General features: G+C 40.6%; 1 protein-coding gene across 1 annotated transcript in view; it reads right to left on the bottom strand.

The window, feature by feature from the left end:
• Window positions 1–14,628: 14,628 nt before the first annotated feature.
• Oprm1 (opioid receptor mu 1) overlaps window positions 14,629–25,593 on the bottom strand; it is a 54,630-nt gene continuing 43,665 nt past the window's right edge. Inside the window, exon 4 of the mRNA XM_036169129.1 lies at window positions 14,629–22,449. Coding sequence (XP_036025022.1) covers window positions 22,411–22,449 — 39 coding nt within the window. The 3' untranslated portion in view covers window positions 14,629–22,410. The remainder of the gene's footprint in view (window positions 22,450–25,593) is intronic.

The raw sequence follows: 25,593 nt of genomic DNA, 5'->3' as shown, positions 1-25,593 counted from the left end.
GGAAGATTGGACTAAGGAAAAAAAAAAAACATTATGAAGAGAAACATAAGCAGGTCGGCTTTGCATAAGAATTGATTAAAATGATGTTAAGCACGTCTTCCAGAACATGTTTTGTACCTGTGAAATTGTGTGCACATGTGTATTTTTCCATGTGTGACTTTATTTCTGATTTACAAGAAGATGCTTTTAATCTGGCTACAGTTCACCTACTGTGGGTAAAGAATGTTTAGGGAGGCGGGCGCTGGTGGCACATGCCTTTAATCCCAGCACTCGGGAGGCAGAGCCAGGCAGATCTCTGAGTTTGAGGCCAGCCTGGTCTACAAAGTGAGTTTCAGGACAGAGAAACCCTATCTCGGAAAACAAAACAACAACAAAAAGAATGTTTAGGGAATTCAAGCCAATACCAGATTATCTTAGAATCTAGGAAAACTGGAAGAAAGACCTGGTGCATGGTGGGGGTTCTGAGTGAGAGGAGTAAGTGTGAGTATCTAAGACTGGAAGTCTCTAGAGAGGGCTCCAAGTTGAAAAGAGTCAGATTACAGGGCAAGAATGACACCAAGGAGGGGGGAATGCTAGCTTTTCCCCCTGTGTTTAAGTGCCCGAACATGCTGCCAAGAAGAAGAGTTTAGTATTTTAGATGCCACAGTTTGCATGGGCTCCTTTATGGAAAAATTGGTCTTGGGGGGTTGAGGGAAGGCAAAATGGATCAGTAGGCTTGGAAAATGGTGGTGCTCTGGACAGACACCAGATCACAGGGTTGCCTGGAATTCCACTCTCACTGAGACCCACTAAAAGACAATAATTCAGGTGGGAGTGAATAGAAAGGACTGGACTTTTAGTACACTAAGGGTTTGGGAACAGAACACTAAGACTTAATGGTAAGGATATTTTACTACTGGCTGACAAAGAGTAAGCCTAGCTCTTAACTTCTAATACCTGTCTGTGTTGACCATGCATCGTCATGTGAAAGGGAGCGTGTTTTCTGTACACAGTCTCTATTTCATGTGAGGTAGATTTTGTCAAATAAGGAAGCTGAACTAAGTCTCAGTTGAAGTGTTTTTCTCTAAATTATGCTTCCACCATCATTGGAGACAGACCCGACTGTTGTAGACTGGAGAGAGACCTGACTGAAGTTAGTTGGACTGTGCTGGATTGTAACCTAACCAGTAGACTCCCAGTTGCCTTTGGCTGTCTTCCTCAATTTCTGGCCAAAACTGAAAGCCTATGTCTGAAGAGAGCCGGGTCCATGGGTAGATGATCCATTCATTTTGACTTCTATGAGTATCTGGTACTGGCTCATAACTGGCACACAACAAGTAATGATCACATTGGATTTGGTCACAGGGAAACACAATCTGCATAGAGAAGGAAGGAAGCTCGTAGGAAGGATGCTGGGGCAGTTAGCTTTTGTTGTCCACCTGACACAAGCTAGAAGCATTTGTGAAGAGTATCTCAATGAAGAATTGTCTACATTGGGTTGGCCTGTGAGCATATCTGTGGGGCATTATCTAATTAATGTGTGACAATTCAATCCACTGCGGGCAGCACCAGTCCTTCGTCAGGGGTCCTGAACTGTATTGGTGGAGAAATCAAGCAGAACAGAGCAAGCAAGGCAGCTTGCAAGCAAGGATGCCTATATGCATCAGTTGTTTCCTCTTCTCTTGCTTGTGGTTATAGTGTGACAAGCTGTTCAAAGTTCCTGCTTTGATTTTTTTCCCCAGTGATGGACTGCAACAGGAATGAAGTCAGAACAGGCGCCATTCCTAGGAGTACGCCCATGTGAGTGGTGTAGCCTGGCGCCCTCTGTGGGCTGTTGACTCAGTGCCTCTGTGTTCTCTGTCTCTGTCAACGCTTTCTCTGCACCCCATGGGAGTCTTGGGAGGTGCACCTGCGAGCAGCTCCTCAAATAGAGATGGCTGAACTTTCTATTATTTTTAAGGTTGATGATGAAATAAATCATAGGTCTGGAAAGTGTGTGAGCCCGAAAGTTGAGGAGTTCTTAAAGTCTTCCTTCCTCTGAGGAGATAAAAGCTGCAGTTCTTTTGTGCGATAATGACAGACTGTCAGCATCTGTCTGTTTGCCTGACTCCCATTCACTGAATAAATGCTGGTAATTGCTAATTGCCTGGAGAAGAAAACTGACTCACAGCCCCAAAGTGTCTTGCATCTTGATGTTGCAGGCTCTCCGAGCTGGTTTTATGTCTAAATCAGGGGATGTCTTGCTGGAGTCTGCACATTCACTTGCCTTCTCAACTGTTTCGGGGTTAGATTAATTCAAGTGGGATTTCTGTCAATGACACCTCACTGGGAACTTTGGGGAGACCTGTGCATTGTATCCTTCCTTACAATTCACAATAAAGAGGTGAAAAGCATTTGATAAAATTCCTAGGAAGTTGGATGCATGCTAGGGGTTGATTGAAGTGGCTAGTCACACTTACCAGAGTCCTTAAGTGTCTTTTGCTCTGATTGCTTCTCTGAAAATATATTAGCTATCATGGATTTATGGCTGCATAAGTAGCAGCCGTAGCAATGTCTTTTTTTTTTTTAACCTTAAGGATAATTGTGAACTTGATATGGCACCCTCAGGGCCCATACATCAGAGGGTTTTCTGGCATGCTCACTTGAGTGAGAACAGGAGTGAGGCCAAGGCACCACTCAATAGGCCACTGATATTGATTATTCAGACCCTGTGATATGGCTGTGAATTTTCTGGATATCAGTGTGTTCCTGGTTGAAAGAAAGTTTAAAAGGCAAGAGATTTTAAGGAGAGAATTCAGAGTTGGAGATGCAGCACAGAGGGGAACCATTTTCACATTTCCTGAAAGGAAAAATGCAGTTCTCCTTGGGACCTTGTCAATGTCTGCTAAAAAAAAAATCCCATTGTTTTTGTTGGAGTCACATGCTAGCAATAAGAGTCTGGAATCACCAGTTCTGGGAGGCCCAGTGTGATTGTCCCCCTCCCCTTGAAGTTACTTAGTCTTCCACACTCAAACTAGAGAGTACAAGGGGATCATCTAACAGCATTGATGGTAAAGTCCTAGCTCCAGATGCTTAAATGACAATATTAATCTAGAGCGGGACACAGGCAATAGCACTTTGTATTTTCAAGTAATTGGGTGGTTTAATGAGCAGCTGGGATGAGAATCACTTCAGTACAAAGGTCTTCTAAAATATCATCATCAAAATCCCCGTAAGCTCTTTTTGGCTGAAAGATTTAATGGTAATGCTTGATTCAATCCACATGTTGATTGTTAGTGTTTTTACAGTAGTAGAGATCTGCCCTCGAAGGTTAAAAATGAGCTGGCAGGTAAAAAAAGGTGAGTGCTGCTCCAAATGTCTTAGTTACTTTTCTATGGCTGTGACAATACACCATGATCAAGGCAGCTTATAAAAGAAAACATTTGACCGCACTTAACGGTTTTAGAGGGTTGGAGTCCATGACGGCCAAGCAAAGGCATGGCAGCAGGACAGCGGAGAACTAACTTGTTCCACAAACAGGAGGCAGAAAGGACTGACACAAAATGGCATGAGTCTTCTGCAACCTTAAAGCCTGTCCACAGAGACATACTTCTTCCTGCAAGGCCACACCTCCTAATTCTTCCCAAACAGTTTCACCAACTAGGGACCAAGTGTTCAAACATGTGACCTGTGGGACCCATTTTCGTCTAAACCTCTACATTCCACTCCCTGGCCTCCATAGACCTGTGATTATATTATAATGCAAAATTCATTTAGTTCAACTTCAAACATCCCCATATTCTTTTTCACAGTCTCAACGCCATGTTAAAGTCCAAAGTTCAAAGTCTCTTCTGAGACTCAAAACCATCTTTTAATTGTAATCACCTGTAAAATCAAAAAGCAACTGCATACTTTCAACATACACTGGCACAGAATATCCATTATCAGTTTTAAATGGAGAAATTGGGGCATAGTGAGGAAATATTGGACCAAAGCAAGACTGAAACTCAGCAGGGAAAACTCTAAATCCTGTAGTTCCATGTCTAGTGTTTTGCTGCCTGGGGGCTAGCCTCCAACAGCACAAGGCTCAAAGGGAATCCATGGAGTCAGTGTACTAGGTGTTTTTTAATCTGAGGGGTTAAAGGGAAAGATACTCCACACTCCCTTCATGGTTTCCTTCAGACCTTTTCTTTATTCTTCTTTTGCTTTCTCTTTATTTTCCTGGTGATTTCCTTTTCTCATTCTTGATGTTTTCCTTCTCTTTCCTTCTAATTCTATTCTTTCTCTTACAGCTTATATACCCCAACACAATCTTTCAGCCAATATAAAAATTACAATGTGGTTACATTCTATTTTTCAAGTGAATGATTTACAATGAACACAAGTAAAAACAGCATGTTTTCCATATCTCTTGACATGATTAAACATCTTATGTATTACAGGTGAAAAACAAATTATCCCAAGAAACCATGCACATTCATATCCAATCAACTTGTTATAGATTAACAGTATAGGCAAGCAAGGTGTTCTTTTACTGGCAGGCTGCATTTTGTGGTTAAAAGAAAGGACCAATCATTTTATTACTTATCTTGAAAGGTAATCTTATAAAGAGTTTTAAAGGAATCAAGAACTTAAACTTTTATACATGAAAAACAATCGGTCAGCTCTACTTCAAATCTTTAGGGTGTATACCCAAGTCATCAATAGTTTTTTATATATCAGGAGACTGAGGACAGACATTTTTATAAGAAATTAATCATCACCTTTGGTCATCAACCAATCCTAGCAAGAAAGGTACATCAGCTAATGATAATTGGACTGCTTTGTATTTGTTCCCTAACCCTGACAAGTTCCTCATTCAACTATTTGTCTTCCTAAACTTTAGATTTTAGTCTTCTTGGGTTTTTCTCCTCAAAGCTATTTAACAAAAACATCTTAGTCTAACTTTAAGTTATTTTCAAAGCTTTGTTTTAGCTGTGATGCACTCTGAAACTTATGTACACACTCTCCCAACATTAAAATTAGAAGAATTTAAAATAGCTGGGCTACTGGGACTCAATTTCTTTCTTAATCATTAACCTAAGCCACAGTTTATAGGCTCCTCAATAGACACTCATGTGCTCTTAATCATCAAAACTATTTAAACTAACACCATTATTATCAATTAGACAGTTCATCTTAGGAAAATCATCTTCATAATAATCCACAGGTAAAAAATGCCCAGTAGAATGGGATCTTTCTATGAGATAATAGCACTACATTACAGGCAGTGGGGATCTCCCCACACCCCTTCACACCATGCCAGATACCAGAGAAAGATGGTAGTGGCAAACATGTAAAGGCACAGCCAAAGCAAAAGATACTCTGAAGTCTGTGGTCTTGGGGTCTTGCCTATCTGAGATTTACCCATCAGTGTTTTGCCTCCTAGTGGACTGATACCCGAACTTCAGTTGCCATCTGCTGCTCCTCTAACATCGCCACCAGCACCAGTGTCAGAGGCTTAGATGGCCCTGTCTTTCCAGTTTTGCTAACTGCAATGTGCTCCTATCTCTTGGGCTAGTTCCACTTCCTGTGTGCAGTTCTCTTTGGTAGATATCCCATAGTTCTGGGACATCTAACACCTTGGGTCCTTCAACACAATCCAGGTTTCATTTCTATAGCTTCGTTCAATGGCTTCTCAGGGTCTTCATGCAGAGATACACTCCTTGCCTTGTGGTTTTTCTATTTTCTTTCAAGACAGGGTTTCTCTATAGCTTTGGAGCCTGTCCTGGACTAGCTCTGTAGACCTGGCTGCCCTTGAACTCATAGAGATCCACCTGCCTCTGCCTCCTGAGTGCTGGGATTACAGGTGTGCGCCACCACCGCCCGGTGACTTGTGGTTTTTCTTAACCACAGAGGAAGATTTTATAGCCTCTTTACATGTATCTCCTTCATGACTAAAGCCTGAACCACTTGGATGATGCTGCCAAGTTTGACTAGGAGCTTGAGTGAACCCTGGCACCCTTGAATCACATTTGTAGCAGCTTTGATTTGTTGCTGCTTTTTGATAGTAGTAAGTTCATCAGGGCTTTGATTTTCACAAGTTGGGAGCTCAACTGGGTAGTCTTGCCCTGAGGGCACCCTTTCCTTATCCCAATGTCGATTAGGCTGTCCCTTGATCCCCTTATACTCTTTTCGCACAGACCTTGGCTCCAACAGTAAGTTTCCTTGTGTTTTTTATCTCTTAAAAATATAAATCTTGTGTTTCCTTTTTCTCCACTTGTTGTTTTTCACTGTAGACTTGATAAGAATGGTTACTAATAATCATGCAATAGTGTTAAACTTAGGCTGTCTTGAAGTCTCCTCCACTAAATAAGACAAGAGCAGAAAGCAGCCATATCACAAGAATATCACAAGAATAGTCTACCCAGTTGCTAATATTGCTCCCCTCTACAATCTCTTGAGCTGGGCTTCCACAGTCTGTGTAGTTCTTAGCACTACTTAGGATGGCCCATTATGTTCTGCTTACAGTATTCAACTGCTTTCCTAGTCCCCGGTCCCAAGGTCTTCCACATTTTCCACAAAACCACCCCGTCATATCTATCATGACAATACCCAACTCCTGTTACCAACTTCTGTCGTAGTTACTTTTCTATTGCTGTGCCAAAATAACATGACCAAAGCAACTTATAAAAGAAAGCATTTAATTGGACTTACATTTACAGAGGGTCAGAGTCCATGATTGCTGAGCAAACATGCACAACTGAGAGCTCACATCTTGATCCACAAATAGAAGGCAGAGAGGACTGACTCAAAACAGCACGAGTATTTTTAAGCCTCAATGTCCACTTCCAGCTACATACATCCTCCAGCATGGCCACACCTCCTAATCCTTTCCAAACAGTTCTACCAACTGGAGACCAAGCATTCAAACATATGAACCTATGGGGGCCACTATCATTGAAACCACCACACCAGGTCAGTGTGAGTGTAAGGTGCAGAATTTTAACTCTTGCTGATGGTTGCTTCAGGTTTGTGGCTTTATGTTGGGCTCTGAGTGCCTTACAGGAGAAGATCTAGGCCATTTTAAAACTCTGTTTTTCATGCTTATCATGATATATCTAGTGGAAGTGGATGAATACTGAACATTGATTGTGAATGTACGGAGCCTCCCCTATTAGAGAGTTGGGTCTCAGTTTGAGTTCTGTATCTTCGACTTCTCTTGTTTCCAACTCAGGTAAGACCCTCGTTCCTCTCCGACGATCTCCACTTTCACTCACTCACTTTACTTGTGAGTTTTTCCATATTGACTTTGGCCCATTATTATTCTTTGACATCTCATGTTCATAAAGGATTATATTTATTGTGCATACACATATATGTAACACACACTATGTATACATGTGTTTATTGAACTTGAATAGATCTATATCATGTTCTTGTCTTACATTAAAGACCATTTTCATGCCAATCTGTAATATTAACTTGGAGCAAAATTGGAAAATGTTCAGAATCTTTGATTTTGAATTTTCAGTAACTGCCAGTGTGGCTGCCAGTATAGAATATCTGCTAATACATTGGTGTTTAATGTATTGTGTCCAAATTATAAATATTTTTATTTTGTGAATGAAATTATCATCAAAAGTACTTAGTGCATTACTATTACAAAACTCAGCCCAAAAACCAAAAGGGTGTTTATAGAGGTGTGATATTTTTCACACTTTGGGGATGTCAGGGACTATTCTGGTGCCTTATTTATTTCCCTGAAGCAGAAGGAAATAAAGGCAACCATCAATCATTAAGAAAAATCATTTGTTGATCTTGTATTAGGCATAAGTAGACAACAAGCATAATCAGAGAAACAAATAAAACTTACCCTTATGATTGTATACTATACCATCATCTGGCCTCCAGGTTTATTTCTCCAAATATGTACTGCTATTTATATTGTAGTGACATGCCACCCACTGTTGTGTAGCCATTTCCTCACAGACAAAACATTCTATCATGAAAGGAAAGTCATTGAGACATAGGTTGTTCTAAACGGAGGTGAAACATCCCAACTATGCACAGAAGCTCATTGAACTTCGGAAATAAGCAGTCTGAAGTTCCAGAGAGCCCTTGAAACTGACCAGATTTATGGAGATTCTCCTTCTCCAAGTTTATGTAAACTGTAAGGACTGCTTCGAGACACTCTCAGACAAGCCTAGTGGCCTGGGAGGGGCAGAGATGAGCCAAGATAGCTGCTTGGAAGAGGCTCAGATAATGTACAACTCAGTTGTCAGGAAAATACAATCTCCAACCTGATGAGCTGTCTGCAGCTGTGCAATGGGCTCCATGTTTACAGCTTTTGTGAGCTGTCACTCATGCTGGGGTGGGCCTTGGTGATACAGCTGTCTTTGAGTCATTCCTGCTCCTGAAACCCCTTGTGCATATTCTTGTAAGAAACCCCAATAAAACTCACCCTTTCACTAAGTTGGACCTTAGTGCTATCCTTACTTTGGTCTGTTATTAGTTCTGGGAATGAGTAGACATTTTTTTTTTTCACATCTTTCCTGAAATACTGTCATATAGCATGCACATGCTTGGGAAATGATTTTATTGGAAGTGCTATCCATCTGAGCCTTGATTTCTTTGTCTGTAGAAAAGGATTCTAGTAGTGTCACCCGACAAAGTTTTATGATGATTGGGTGAAATAATAACCATAAAGCATTTAGGGATAGACTACAAATGGCTGGCAATTGACACATGCTTACAAGATTAGTACTATTACTAAGTGGCTATTAGGTGTGCTGCAAAGGTACTTTGTGTTCTCAAATGATGATAGGGGAGTTTTCTTTTGACCCACAGAAATGGATAGCTATCTACTTTTTGCTTAGCTTGCTCTTCTCTCCTTCCATCACAAGCAACATGTTGGAGTTACTTCTAATAAATAGCCTCATCCACACTTTATGTTGCAGTATAGAAGGCAGCCTCAGAGGCTACCTCTGTCCAGCATGTTTATATCACTGCTTTAGAGAATATTGTAGCAGCTAAAATCTGTTCTCCTCAGTCTCAAACACTCAAAAGAGAATGTTTCCCCTGTCCTTCATTATGCATGCCAAAATAATGAAGATAGTCAGCTCTAAGCAAGTGTTTGTGTTCTACAATGGTGCTTCAGGGAGGCATTTTTATTCTTGTTCCAAGTCAGGCTCTCAGTCTGTAGTTTGGGCTGACCTGGAACTACCTATAGAGACCTACATATGACCTTACACTCATGGTGATGCTTTTGCCTCAGCCTCTTGAGTAATGAGATTACAGTTATGAGTCACCAAACACTGCTTTAGAGAATATTAAATACCACCTTCTTTTAATTTTCTTTCTCCGTCTTGAAGTGTTGGTACACTTGCTTTGAGTTTTCTCTTAGAAAGCATTCACTTCTTTTCAGTAAGAAACAGCTATAAATGCCAGGCTCCATTAGAGAAATTTTGGATGGGGTCCCCAGCTACTGACTTCATTCTTTGGGGACTCCAGGTCTCTGCAAGTGTTAGGAAAGGTCTGTACCTTAGGACCTCAGTCTCAAGTAGAACAGAGAGGTCAGAATTGAGATTGTTCAGCTCTGGCCATGGATTCTGTCACTAGGGGGAAGATGGAAGTAATAATAGCTAACATTGCTCTGTATGTAGACAGAGAGATTAAGCATATCAGTATCTTCAGGCATGCGTACACAGCCTTACTAGTAGAAGGGAAACTATTTCTCTCATATGCATCCTATTATTCTAACTTATTTTGTATTTGCAAAATATATCTCCAATTACTTGTATGCAATGAAAAAGGAAACAGCAAAAAAAAGTTTTATAAAGACATGGGAAATGGTCTAAGATTTGGTTGACCACCAGCCGGCCCCTGGGAGTCCGATGACCCCATTAAAAATGCTGGATAAATAAGGGCTGAAGTTTTCTCTTCCCACCGTGAACTCTCATTTCAACAAGCCATTCCTATCACCTATTTTTGATAACTGGGTTAGCTTCTCTTCTCATTTTCACTTCTTGAATAGTGTTTCTCTTCGACTCTACCCTGAAAACACATAGGCATTTTTAAATAAGCGCCTCAGCTGGCCAGTTTCGGGAAGGATGCTTCTGCAGGGTGACCTGATTACTCCTGCTATCTGGGTCAGCAGTTTGGGGATGGAGCTTCTGAGTCATGGCTAATATCTTCTAACATGTTGCTGTCCTGAATATAATTTGTAGTTCCTGGTACGACTCAGGGTGTGTTATATCTTCAGTACTTTTAATGCCTAGGATGCTACCTCCCTCAGTTACTCCTTGAGGGAGTAGGAGGGTTCCAGTGGCTGGGGGGGGGGTGAGTTTTCAGGGACATTGTATCTGCTGCCGTCATCATTCATACCTTGTAGAGCTGAGCACTTTCTGTCTGGATAACTCACACAGAAAGGCTTAGACTGAATGTTGGTGCGTTAGAAAGGGACACCATGTTGACGATGATGAGTCTATCCCATGAGGCTCTTTCCCGGTCCTTTGGATGAAACAACTCTGCTTTTAGGCTTTTGGAAAGAGTAGCTCATTCATAGTTTCTGGGTAACAACATAACTCTACATGTGCAGTAGGTTTCTGAGTAGAATTAAGTGATGTATCCCTATTCTGCATCCACACATGCACACAGTTATATATACACGTGTATTTGTGCGTATCTCCAGTGAAGGATTTGTATTCAGAAAATATAAAGAACTATAAGCCAACTGAGCATAATACACAACTTAATAAAGAATAGATTGTAGAGAGCCACGTGTAGCCGCACCCTAAAGATGGCTCTGGCTTCTACCCTCTGCCTTCCCGATGGCAAACACTCCTTATGGTAAACAGCTCCTTATTTGGCTATGGCTGGATTCGTGTGTTGCTGGCATATGCGTGAACCTGTGGACAGTGCCCACGTGGCTGCTTGGGGTTGGCAGCCCAGCCCTACTTAGGTGCTGGGAGAGGCTTGCCCCAGCGAGAGAGACACAATGTAACTAATCAAAGGTCTGATTAAACTGTAATGAGAAGGATCCCGGTGTCGCGTCTTCCTTGCTGGTCGAGGCGGGCGCGACAATAGATAAAGTATTTATATAGGCATAGTATAAAAAGGAAATATCCAAATGTTTTTAAGGAAATTATAAGATGCTTATCATAATTTCTTTATTGTATAAGATAGCATTACATATCATCAAAGGCTAAAACTGCTAAAAAAAAAAAAATAAACCCCTGAGAGCACCAGGACTCTTCCAGATTTCAGGAAGAAAGGGAAATTAGAGCAATCACTTTGGAGAACCATTGGGAATTATACACCACATTGTTCTGTACTGAGATATACACCTGTGATCTCTGGGGTAAGTAGGGTATCCGATGCTATGTCTCTGAAATACTCTTCTTCATTCTCAAGGTTCTTGCCAAGTAAAAGACTGTAAGAGCTAGCCAAGACTGGAATATCCAGATAAAGTCAACTCACTCCCCATACATACCAGGAATCAGAGCATCGGCATTGTCTGCAAAGGCAATAAGCTTTCCTGCACCTGTGCTTGGTCATTGGCTCTTTGGAAGCTGGTGATGATGCACTCTTTAGGCAGTCTGGCTTATAAAACTCCTTCCTCTATAGTAAACAGTCCAGGACTGGCACTGTGGGAGGATAGGTACTTTCTGTCCAGCCAGTCACCACTGGTGAACTCTCTGCCGTGTGCCATTGGCCACCTACTGTCTTCATGGACCTTCTGAATAGCAGTACTGTCAGCCCATGCATGTGCCTCATGGATTTTCCTTGTTAGTAAGTTTTTCTTATTTCACACCATGTCTTAGAGTATTGTTTTCAGTCCCCTACAGCCTGTCTCACTGCCCTCTGGCACTACAGACATGACAATACTCAGGGAACTGGTTGTCTCACGTGAACCACATGTGTCCATCTGGGGATTGCTTATAGTACTAAGACTGGGAACAGCCTAGATGTCTATTGTGGTATATTTCCTGTAAGTGTGAAGGCTGTTGGAGGTCATGAGACAGAATTGGTCCTTAACTGTTAGGGAATGGGACACCATTAAAGGTTTGGGTAGTAGATGAGTAATGAAAACCTATGTCAGGGAGTTACATCTGGTGGTGGTCTGTAGAATTCCCACAGGAATGTCTAACAGTTTCTGTAAATAAAAAAATATGAAGCTATCCAGATATTGAAGTGGCTTTTTCTCACTAAATGTACAGCATGGTGGGATATCTTCCCACTCCAAATGATACCTAGTCACTAAATGTGCTCCCTACCTTACCTATTGAAACCCTTATTTCTTACAAAGAATTTCATTACTTAACGTGGATTGATAGTAGCTTATTTTTGAAAAGCATGTTAGAAATGACTTCAGCAATTTATATTTTCAACTGTATAGTTTACAGCAGAGAAATTTCATTGCCATTTTGCTGTTTGGCTTGATTGACAATTTCAGCTAATAAAGCTATACTTGTTGAGGTTTGGGGCTACTTTGGTTCTAAAATTAGAAATTGTGAATACAAAAGGCCTACTTATTTCATTCCCATTGAATTACTTACTGAGTACCAAAGTTAATATTGTTTTAAAAATTTAGTTATTTAATTAATTAATATACTATTAGCGTAATCCTTTAGCTTAAGCCTGCATTACAATATTTATCTGGAGAATATATAATATATTAGTGTGTGTGTGTGTGTGTGTGTGTGTGTGTGTGTGTGTGTGTGTGTGTGTATGTGTGTATGTGTATGTTTGCTTGTATGTGGGTACATATTTATATGTAGATATGCATATGTGGAGACCAAAAGTCAACTTGGTTATAATTCCTCAGCTGCTATCTGCCTTATTTTTTGAGACATGGTCTCTTACCTAGAGCTCATGGATTAGGGTAGGATAGCTGGCTAGTGATCTGTGGGATCTGCATGTCTTCACCTTCCTAACTCTGGGATTGCAAGTGCATGCCATCATACTCAACATTTATTTTTTTATTATTATTATTATTATTATTATTATTATTACTATTATTATTATTATTTGTATTTTAATTTTACACATTAGCCATGGGTTCCCCTGTCCTCCCCCCTCCCGCCCCACCCCCACCTTCCCCCATCCCCTCTCCTCCATTCCCATCTCTTCCAGGGACAAGACTCCCCTGGTATTTATTTATTATTTTTAACATGGGTGCTGGAGATTGAACTCAGGTCCTCACGAGACTAACAACTTCAAACAGATCAGTTATTGTGTGAGAATAAAAACGATCAAATTATATTTGTTTTACTAGTAAGATTTCTTTATTAGTCATAGATAATCATACATTACATGCAAGAAAATCACAATACAGCCCAAAATGTTTATGGATTCTGGCACATCAACAGTAACACAGTGCAAGAGTTTACATATTGTTTTTTACATACAACTTCCATAAATAGTCAAATAGGAATGCTGCAAAAAGAATTCAGCAGTGTTCTTAATACTTTATATACTCGTCAATATTTTGATCTGTATAGAAGTCATTGTGATACATCAGATTATTTTTGCAAAAGCCACATTTGGCCATCTCTTCCTACCTGGAAATGTGTACCAAGTAAAAAAATGATAGCTTTGTCTTTTCTGCAAGGTAGGGTGTTTATTTTTGTAATAATAACATTATTGTAGGGCTAATACACTAGTATAAACAAAAAAACCAAACATTAAAGGAAGGACTCTCAGAAAAGAATGCTGTATGCCATCCACTGTAGACTGCTGGCAGTGGTCGAGAGAAAGCCTGATCTGACCTAGTCTGGTGATCAGATGGCTAAACACCCTAACTGTCATGCTGGAACTCTCGTACAATAACTGATGGAAGTGGATGCAGAGATCTTCAGCCAGGCCCCAGGTGGAGCTCCAGGTGTCCAACTGTCGAGAAAGAGGAGGGTCTGCAAGAGTGTGAATTGTTGAATCCAAGATTGCAAAAAGCACAGGGACAAATAGCCAAACGAATGGAAGCACATGAATTATGAACTAAAGGCTGTGGAGCCCCCAGCTGGATCAGGCCCTCTGGATAAGTGAGACAATTGAATAGCTTGATCTGCTTGGGAGGCACCCAGTCTTTGGGACCAGGATCTGTCCTCAGTGCATGAGCTGGCTGTTTGAAACATTGTGCTTACACAGGGACACTTTGCTCAGTCTGGAAGGAGGTGACAGGACCTACTTGTACTGAATCCACCAGGTTTAAATGAATCCCCAGGGTTGCCTTGATCCTGGAGGACATGGGAATGGAGGGGAGGGGCTGGGAGGAAGGTGGGGGTTGGGGTGGGAGGGGGGAGGACAGGGGAACCCATGGCTGATGTATAAAATTTAAAACACATAATAATAAAGAAAAATAAAAGAATGCTGTATGCTTTTGACCATTCCTCTGTGAATCATTACAACCAACTGTGTGTGTACATCTCTGGCAGGGGCAAAGAGGTAAAACACAGATTTCCAGGAAATACTTTTGAAAGGCAATTGTGTGTGGAGTGTGTGTGTGTGTGTGTGTGTGTGTGTGTGTGTGTGTGTGTTAGGGAGGTTGTTAAAAAGAATCCAGCTAGACAGCATTCTGTGTTCATTGCTCTACCCATGGATTTCACACACAGTTTTGGAAGATATGATTGTGGTTTCATTTACATGGATACAAAAATCTACAAAGCATGAACTATGCCACACTTCTTCTTCTTTTTTTTTTTTTAATTATTTTTGTATGCTACCTGCTGGCATTTCTCCATAACTTAAAATGTTCCATGGTCACAGAGGCTGGTATTCTAAGCTGAGGAGCAGGATTCTGGATTCACTTCACCCTTGAACTTTGAGGGGAGGGGTGAGTTCCAGTCTTCTTGTACCTCAGAACAGGTGGGAGGCTCTTAGAGCAGACTCAGGACTATCATGCAAAGGACACTTTTCTGCCTCCACTTCTGCAGCTGGAGAGAAATGCAGCTCCCAGGCAATGCTTTACTTAAAATATTTGAACTTAATGATGTGAGCTTCTAGCCAGATTCATTACTGTATTTTGATTTTTTTCCTCCGCCGAAGCATTATGAGTTATTTTTAAACACTGTCATTGGTTACCAGAATGTCAGATGTAATTAAAACTATGAAGTACATCTGTTTTTTTTTTCTAGCAGAAATTGTCTTTGGATATCAAGAATGCATCACTTGTGTTCTAAAAAATTTAACGACAAGCAACACACCTGATGTTTAGACTTACATTTTTCCTTAAAAATAAAAAGAAACTTGTTTATTTGTTACATTTGATAGATATTGTTCAATATGTTTTTAGAAAGCTCTATTTGCAAACTTATTTACTTATATTTCATGTAACACAATGAGATGAAAACAAGACTACTTCACATTTCAAATTGTAACTATTAATTAGGCGAAAAGCTCAGAGAATGTATCACCAAGTAGAAATTGCCATTTTATCTTTGATTCTAATTAAATTAAAATATCATTATCTACCTGTTTATATATTTCTTTTGTATTGGTAGATATGGTTTCCTAAAGGCATAGAGAATTCCATATAATGGCAATGATAACATTATGATCCCTATATAATTGCCACATAATAGGGATATGTGTGTATACATATATACATATTAATACTTCTAATTCAGTTCTGATTAGTTTTTCTGAATGATCTTCTCAAACTGTGTACTAAAATTTAAGTTGTATTTCTGTGTGCAGGAATCTCTAACATAATATGATGTTGACATAAAGTTGTTACACTTTAAAGTATTATAAAAGATAGAGCTAGCTCTAAGCTCCTAGGCTCTTCTACAGAGTCAAATTGAGTTGTATATACAGCCAATCCAATATTGCTTTCCTAACTTTCTCTATAGAGATGTCTGAATATCAAGCAAATACAAGTCAGAAAGACTGCTTCTGGTTTAAAATTTATGTCAGAAATAGCCTTGCCATTCTCTGGCAGTTGCCACTCACTAGATTCCTCTTTGCTCTCCTTCAGTTTTGTAGGTAGCTCTTTTCTTCATGGTGTCTGTGGTTGCTGGCTTCCAGCTGTCTCTGAGAAGCCAGGCTAGTTAGAGAATGGCCAGCAGGCTGTTTCCTCTAGCTTTGGAATCAATAAGAAAACAGTAACCTAATTGATCTCTCAATCGTGTACTGAAAGCATCAGTCTTACCATTAGGAAATCAGCACTCTAAAAGATACCCTAGATTTTATAAGCACACCCCTGCTGTCTTTTTGTACAGATCATCATAATGGGTGGTCCCAGTGCCTAGATTTTACAGGAATCCTTTTATTATGCATTATAGGAGAAAAAGCATCCACCACTGGGAACTGTTTTGTATAATTTGGTTTATAGATTATTTAAAAACTTTTTGGAAAGAAGGCATTCATTATAAAGGTGTGTAGGCATACATCATTGGGATTAGTGTCATTTCCCTTTGCTTCTTTCAATAAATGGATAGAGTTTATTAAAACAAAACAAAACAAAACAAAAAAACAGTTGAAAACAACCTGGTAGGGTAGCTCTTGCCCATAACCCTGGCACTCAGGAAGCTGAGGCAGAAGGATTGCCAAGAGCTTAAGGTTAACCCAGAATACTTACTGAGTGTCAGGATAACCTGGAATGTAGTCTGAGATCCTATCTCAAAAAACTTAAAGAACAAAAACCAAACAAAACCTCTCCCAACAATGAACAAAACCCAAAATCTAAAGCCACCGACAGTTCTTCAGGTTACCTCAGGATTTTCGTATTTTGCCCCAATTCATGTCTAAGTTGAGTGACTGAGTCACAGGCAAAGGGGACTCTGAGAACACTTGTCAGGTTACTGTCTGCAGCTCTGAGATTATAAATCCCCAAAATAACACGTCCCTTGAATCTAATTTGTATAGATTCAGTAGCTTGCATGGAAAGAACCAGCTGGGTGGGAGGCCTGTTGAATTTCTCTATTCCCTTGAGAAATAAAGGCTCAGTATTTCCATAGAGCAAATGAGTTGTGAGTTAATACAGCCCGATCAGTAGCAGCTCCCCACTGTGTAAGAGCAGGGGTGAGCCTGGGGGCAGAAGGGAACAAATTGTATCATAGCTAACGAGAGTACCAAGAGGCCTTGTTATTTTCTGGTTTTCTGTATGGATCCCTGCTGAGGCAGAAGCAGGAATGTAAATCAGCTTTGCCACCTGCAGGGGTTCGGGAGAATGAGAACCCAGCTGACTGGGTTTCTTGGGTTGGTAGGATGGACATTGGACATTAAATGCCAACTGGACCTATATTTAAAATGACAGAGCACAGCAAGTCTTTGATAGAGACGGCAAAGGGTAATGGCCAACCAAGAAGTGAGGCTGGGGGCTCAGGCCCGTCCCAGTAGGAAGTGCTGACAGGGCATTCCACAAGGAAACCCATCTAGGGCAGAAGGGAGAGGGGGAGATGGTGGTCGTTATCCTAAGGTGAATGCATCTGTGTAATGACACATGTTTCAGGCAGAAACGAAAGACCCTGCACACAACAAAAGATGAGCCGTAATGACCAGCAACGTATTCCCCAATCAGAAAGTAAGCAAGCAAAAAACAACCCATACTTCTTAGAAAATAGGCAGAGGAGGACCCCAGGCTTCACAAACACTTGTGGGCCCTTTGGGCCACATCTGCTCTCAACAGGACCTTCTGCCTTTTGAAAGTGTCCGGTAGAATCCTGAGATGATAAAGTCCACTCCTTTATTAAGTATGAATGAAGTTTTACCCACAGCAAAGGAAAAACCACATGCTGTTCTTACAGAAAGAACACAACCCAACACTACATCTCAGCCCTGGGCTGAGGAAGGAGACCAGTGCAAATGGCATATTCTTGTGTGAGGACCATGAGAATTCTAGTGTCATTCAAGATCCAGCCCAATCCAGGGGCTCATCTCTGCCTGGAGATCTTTGGAAGGTATACTGAGGACTGGCCACCAGCACTGAACTTTCCCAAGGACTCTGGCAGACGGACTGAGCCTATCTAGTCACCTGCAGCCTAGAGGAGATAGGCGCTGAATTTGAGATTTGGTTATTCGGCTGCCACATCAAATGGTGGTATTGCCATTGTACCAGATCCACAAAGTATCTCTGCAGACTAGGTGACCATCTCCTGAGGGAGCCAGGACATGGAGAGCAGGAGACACTGGAGTCAAGCATTGTGAAGTATTATGCTGCTTCTGCTCTCTTTGGAAAAGAGAAAATCCCAGAGTCCTCTGCTCTGACCTGTTTGAGAAATCATATTTCCAAAGTCAAGCAAATTGTAGCCTCTGCCTTCTCTCTGATATAAGTTAGTTAAAACAGTTTTAATATGCTTATGTTACCCAGCTCACGGCTGCTGTTCCATGTATGTGACTGTCCAGTTCAAAACAAATTCATGGGAAACTACTGCTGCCTCTATTTCTTCCCTTTCTCTTCCCACATCTTCCTCAGCCTATACTACCACATCTCTTTGCATTTCCATTTGGCATTTAGTAACTTTGTGTTCATGGAAAATTTCCCAACATTAGTCGAAAATGCCAATTAAATAAAGACTTTTCCATGTTTGAAGCAAAACAGCAGAAGTTTCTTTCAAGACGTTTGAAAGGAAATGGAATGTCACAGCCTGCGTTTGAGACTCAGTTCCTTTTAAAAATCAGATCGCAAGGTGGGAAGAAGGAACTCATAGACAGCACTTAAACACTCTTTTCCTGAAAGATATTTTTGGCTGCTAAATATTCCTATTATGGTGCATGTGACAATGTGGAGATAAAAATGTGCCCCATCTCTCCAAAAGGGCTTCTGTTCTACTTCTCTGAAGTCACAAAAGAGACAGAGGAATTGCATATATTGCTGAAAGCCTAATGTAATTCGAGTGGTTTTAAGCAAATCTTACATTTCATGAGCATGGTTGTGAGAAACAAACTCTGTTCTCTGTTCCTTACAGCTCTGGATGGCAGCAGCCGCTCACGGAGAGGAGCAGACAACTTCCTTGTGAGATAGAATTAATGCTAATATTATTTTAGAACTAGAAGTGATAAAGTGGCAGTTGATCAGTGTAAGTATGTCTATGTTGATGCTGAGACATACAGGATCGTCCTGGTTAACACTGGGTGGTTTAGACAAATGAAGGAGTGGCATTGTGTTTGTATTGTACCATCAAAGATCATTTTTCTTCTTCCAGGTGTGTGTGTGTGTGTGTGTGTGTGTGTGTGTTGGTAACACCTGTAAATGTGCCTTTAGCTGATGCAGGAGGATCACAAGTTCAAGGCCAGCTGGGCTTACATTATGAGCTAGAGACTAACCTAGACTGTGAAGGAGGAACCTGTCTTGGGAGGAAATGAGAAATAAGAAAGGAAAGAAAGAGGGTGGGGGGTTGGAATGAAGCTGTATCCTGTCAGATGATATCCAATAAATACTGTATAAGTTGGAAAACACTGAAGGGAAATATACCTATCTATGAAAGCAGTTATATGAAGATGCTTCTAGATGCTGGGCACATGTTCTGAGAAAGAGCCACTTTTCAGGATTCTTCTCATCAAAACACTTAATATAGGTTCAATAACAGACTTTTCCAAATCACTTTGCACTTCCTATGAGCTTGAACTGAGAACTTCAATAAATCTGTACTTGTGACTGCACTGAAAGATCACACAGAGGAAAGCAGGAGAGGTATTGCTTTCTCCTGCTGTGTCCCACCAATGGCCCAATGGCCCCATCCACTTTTTATAGTCCCAGTTCTAAGCTTCAGCCATCTGCTGTTTGCAATGTATGGTTCCTAAAACACAGCCATGATAGTTATATTAATCAGGACCACCCATCTGCTCACATTTGGAAATGCTATGACTGTCCACAATGAACATCTTCACGTACTGTACACAAGAAGTTGTTGGCACCTGCCCTTGCTCACTCCCTGAACAGTGGGACATCCCATAATTCCGGGAACTTTTTATGACAGTGGGGAGTGAAGACTGTAGGGTGAAACCATTTCTAGTGAAATTCAATCATCTCCAGTTTAGATGTCGTAAACTTGGACCTTTTATGTGCTCCAAGCCAGGGACAAAGATGCATTAGTGTTATCCTAAAGGTGGATATGGACAGTGAGGTCTCTAAGCTTCCTATGGTCATTGTTTTATTTGTTTCAACATTGATGGATTTCATTTATAATAGAAAACACTTAATACATGACAGGCCAAAATTATTTTTAAAAAACATTGTATAGTTTAATCCTGATCATTTTTTTGTTCATTTTCTTTACCTTTAGATCACAATAGAAAATTTGCTCCACTAGACTGAGGAGCAAATTAGTTCTCTCTGCCACTGAGTTGCAAGTTAGTTCTAGCATAGGGGCCTTGAGAGTAGCTTTCCATGAAAACTACTGGCGATGACTTTCTGGCTTTAGAATGTATTTTTAAAATGAACCCTTTCATTGTGTATTTTCTTTTTAGAGTCTAAGAGATGATATGGAAGAGCCTCATGCACACATATATGAAAACAATCATGAATCAAGTCCTGCATCAAATCTGAGTTGCTCTCAGCCACATGCCAGATAAGTAACACCAAGAATGGGTCAATTGAAAAGACGCCCTGTGAGCAGAAACAACACCATGCTATCCCTTGAGAGAACTTGAATCAAATTGCATACTGGAAGCAAGAACGTTCTTCCTCAGTGCTTAGATACAGATATTTCGTTCTCCCAAATGAGTCTCATTTACACTATCCATTTTAAAATTCTGAATCTTTCTAAGATTTTGGTTTTAATTACTTCTATCAGAAAATGTAAAAGCTGCAACACAATACCCATCTATCCTAGGATGTAACATCTGAGAAATGGAGGTTATTAGAGGCATCATTGAAAGGAAACATTAAAAAACACTTATCTTGCATTTTTTCCCCCTCTTCTAATGGATACATGGCTGGATCCATGTAATTATAGCCAATCAGATCTGAGACAGTAAATTCAGTTATTCTGATCTATGGCAGCTGTCTTCCAGAAACTATGGAGTGCATTTGTGTCTTGTTGGACAGATGAACAGATGCACATTCACAGTAGCATCTCCTGGCTACATGCAGTCTCTGGAATCCGTGTGTGTGTGTGTGTGTGTGTGTGTGTGTGTGTGTGTGTGTGTGTGTAGAACCAGGGCCGTTGTTTTCTATTCCCATCTCCATAGGAGATGACAAAAGACTCAATTCATTTAACCAGTGCTGACGAAAGTTCAAAGTGGAGAACTCCCTTGCATGGGCCATCTGACTCGGCTGTTCTTCCAGATCTGAAGACAGGAGACTGCCAAATCTCAGCTGCAGGTCATGTCCATGAAAACCAGTCAGACAGGACTTTTCTTAGAGACGCTATAGCAAAGATTGGCATCTGATCCAGGAACTCTTGATATTTAGCCAAGAACACAAAGACCAGGATAATGATTATGACATTGCATACATGCAAATCTTTAGGGAAAGAGGTCTGGGGTATTGTTAATATTTCACGCTCAAGTAACTACATAGGATTGAAAAACAGATCACATTTTTTTCATGTGGTTGTTTGAGTCTGTCTTTTAATTATGTTTATTGGGTCCATATTTAAAACAAACAAAAAAAAAAACCGCTTAAACTTTCCTGGCACCCAACAAAAACATCTGTTGTTTTATCGTGCTGATTCAGAAGGCATCAGAGGAAATAATATAAAAGAGAGCATGCAGTGTGGAGAAATTACTGAGAAATGAAGACGCAAAAGTCTTGGCTTCCTGCTTGGATGGCGTGATGAGCTCACTGGGTAACTTCATGAACTTGACTTTGTGAACACTTGGAGGACAGCAAGGGAATCGAGAAGGACCATCTCCATAACTCCCAGGAAGTCCTTTCAGTGTGAGAATCAACCATTCTGTAGTTGACATTTGTGTTTTAAATTCTTTTCATTTTCATAGTGGAGCCAGGGGAGAAAGAAGTTGTGTTTTTTCAAACAACACAAAACCAAGAAATGGAGGTGCCACTGATGTCTTAACTAGACAATAATTTCAAGGTGAACATTATAGGTCAAACATAATGTATTCCCTCACAAAAGACTAGAAAGACTGTAACTTTCCATAGAAGGTGACTGGGTCAGAGGTCAGAGGTAGCATTTACTTTATGGGTTACTACAAGGAATTTAACAATTGATGGATTTTCTTTGATAAGGTCATAAGTATTTGCCTGAAAATAGAAATTCTACATACAGAAGGGTCATCTTCTATGATGACCCTGATTCACATACCACAGAGTATTGTGGCCCACTGGATGTGTTTCTGTACACGAGCCGGATTCAGTGGTGTAACACATCTCTTCCTTCCGAGTGCTTGATGCAGTATGAATGTCTCTCATGTGCAGAGTGAAGTAGCCAGAGAGGATAGACTTTGAATGATGCAGGATCAGGTGGTTTCCTAGGAAACCAGAGCCTCCTACACACCCCAACAGCAACCTGATTCCAAGTAGATGGCAGCCTCTAAGCCCAGCGAGGTTCTGGATGGCATGAGACCCATTTAGGGCAATGGAGCAGTTTCTGCTTCCAGATTTTCTAGCTGAAAGAAGAGAAAGAGCAAAGACAGTGAGAATTGGGGACTGGTCAGCGATCAAATTTATGATTATCGTCAGTATATAAGAACTGTACTGAACACTGTTGTGCATAACTTCGTCTGCAACCCATTTTTGTTAAGTGCTCAGGCATTAATATTTAATTATTATACATGTCTCTTAGGTCACTGTAAATATGTTTTTATACATACTACTCATTATAAAGCTTTAACTGATGGTTTTCTTGAAAAGTTTTATTTATGTTTCTTTAGCTAGAATTTTATTCAGTAGCCCAGGCTGAGCTTAAAATTGAGATCCTCCTGCCTCAGCTTCTTGAGTGCTAGGATTGAAGAAATGTGCCACTATGGTAGGCCTTAGAAAATACATTTTAAATAAAATTCTTTCTCTTGCTCTATTTACATTTTCCTTTCCTGTTATATCATTAATGACTGGACCAAAATCTCAAAAAGAAATTGAGTGACTTTCTTTTACCATTTATTTCTAGATGAAAACATTTTTTTTAAAAAAAATTTGCACCCAATTATTAAAATGTCTTCTTTTTTTTTTCCTCTCAAGTGTTGGGTGTGGAGTACATTGGCATTCAGCTCCCACTGTGAAGCATGTCCATTGAGCAGTAATATGAATTCTGCCAGAGTATGTGAAAATGTTATGTGGCCTTATAAAATAAGCTAACAAGATTACGAGAACAGAATGTCTTGTAATGAAGCAAGTCATTGTTTTCCCTGTTGTTGTAACTGGTGAGGTATGAGGGTGTTTGTACGGTATGTATAAAGGGTTGCAAGGTTTTTTTTTTTGTTTGTTTTGTTTTTTACAAAAGTTAATGTGTTTGAGTAAGTTTCAAACTTCAGGAAAGGCGCAAGAGTTGAATGGAACAAAAAATGTTTGTTCACTGGGCACACAGATCCATCTGTTAACAATCGTCTCACAGGCTCTCTCTCCTTTCATCTCTTCTCATCCACATGCATGTCTGTGTGTCTACACACATTCACACACACCATATTTTTAACACACTTAATGTCATGCCAGTATGTATTTCCTAAGAACAAAGACCAGATCAGATTGATGTCATCATCAGGTGTGGCAGCCCATCATGGGCCGGAAGTCACTGAACATTGCTGATGGTTGTGCCAGAACACAGCCTTCCCTGAGCTGATCTTTTCTGTGACTTGTCACATAGGCAGCTGAGATGGCATAGGAAAATACAGCCCTGACCGCTGTGTTGGTGCTTGGTCTTGAGGAGGCTTGGTGATTGCTCCCTCAGGTGCTGAGACTTCAGCTTTGGGTCTGCCAACTGTGACAGAACCCACTGTGTATGTAGCTGCCATCTGGGCTCTTTGCATTACCCTGTGGGATTTGTGGATAGAGGCAGTGGCACCAGCATGCTCACGCTCTGTTGTTGGCTGTACTGGGATAGCTGAGTCTTATTATCTTCTTGCTCCAATCTGTAGAGTGACTGCAGTGAAGCCACCTGCTCGCTCAGTCATCTCCTTTGGAGTCTTGTTACTTTTTGCCATCTTCGAAGAAGTTGGAATTCAGCGCCAAAGTGGTACAAAAATCCAGGATGTCAAGGTAGGTGAGGAACTTTTAAAATAGAGGAAAGGCAAACATTCATGGTCTGTGTTGAGGCACATTTGGAAATGTTCTGTGGCTGGTAGAAATGTGGTGTAGGAGAGGGCAATGGATGGTCCACCTCTGTCCTACCTCTAGACAAAAATGAATTGGGATAATGTATGGAGGCTGACGAAAGAGGGGTAAAATTTAACAAGTGTTTATATTTGCCACCTGGGGGGACATAACTATGAATTTTATCAGGAAAACCTAGACCTAAGTTGCAAGTAGAAAGATCTGAAGGGCAGCATATCCCCAGAGAGAGTGTCACTATGTAAACCAGTATTGATAAGGAAAGAAACAGAGAATAGGAATGCTTTGATTAATAGATGCACTGTGACATGTTGGCTTTTCATCATTGTAAGGATGGTTGGGCAAAGGTTACAGTTTTACATGGCCACCAGAAACGCACAGACCATCTCATCCAAGACCTTGTATTTAAGGAGAATGACTATTATCATCAAGACAGATTCACTTCTCATAATGAGGATGACTATTGATGACTATTCTGAATTTCTGTTTTAATCATTGCCCATGATCAACATAAGAAGACTTCTCTGTGTGAATCCATGGGGGAAGCTATTCAAAATGTGAAGACTGATAATTCTTTCAGCTCACTCTGTGCTGAATGGAAAGGCCTTCCCTCCCTAGGAGTGTAACTATTGAGTTTATAAAATTGTCCTTCTCTCTGAAAAGTCAAATCCTTCACACAACCATTCTTGCTAGATCTTACACTGACAGTGTGCTTACTTAGGGCCATAAGCTGCCTAGGAGAAGAGGTACCACTCTCTAAGTCATGGGATACCTCCGAAATCCCAAAACAGAGCCCAGAATGGGGAACACCAACCCATTCCAAAAATACCCAAGGCAAGATGGGTATGTTCGTGAAGACTAGGATACTCAAAGAAGAGTCAATTTGGACAATCACCAGAGAAGCTTGGTCCAAACATCAAGCCATGACGCCTATTCTTTGAAAAAAAGAAGATGGTCATCACAGGTTAAAGTCTTGCTTCTATGGAACACAGTTCTCTTGTGGAGATTACCAGAAGAGCTAGGAGAGCTTGAGTGGCTGTCTTAGAGCAATTGCTTCTTTATAGCCTTTTTTTGGCCTGTTCTTGGGAGACCAGGGAACTCATCCCATGAAATGTACAATAGATACAGGTAAGAGGGGCTGGAGTGAATATGAACTTCAATCTCTTTTGGAAATATGCCTGGCCACTAAGCACTGGGTTGTCTTGTGTGGCTAGGGTCATGCACTTCATCAGACAGACTTTAAATAGTTTGATAGGACATGGAGTTTTTGTGAACATGAGTGAGGTTGATTGGACCTTTGGCTAGGCACCACTGTCCCTTTTTCTACTGATAATTGACATGTTTGTCTTGTGAATGCTTGTGATGTTCAAGCAGGGAGATTTTCCTCTTCTGTAAGAACCATTTGTGGAGAGATCACTGTGGGAGATGTGCAAGGAGGTCATAGCTTTTCTTTTGGTTCTCTTCTACATTTCAAAAGGAAACAATTTATA

The sequence above is a fragment of the Onychomys torridus genome, chromosome 19, assembly GCF_903995425.1.
Source record: "Onychomys torridus chromosome 19, mOncTor1.1, whole genome shotgun sequence".
Classification (NCBI taxonomy): Eukaryota; Metazoa; Chordata; class Mammalia; order Rodentia; family Cricetidae; genus Onychomys; species Onychomys torridus.
This window is presented reverse-complemented; position numbering and strand designations above follow the sequence as displayed.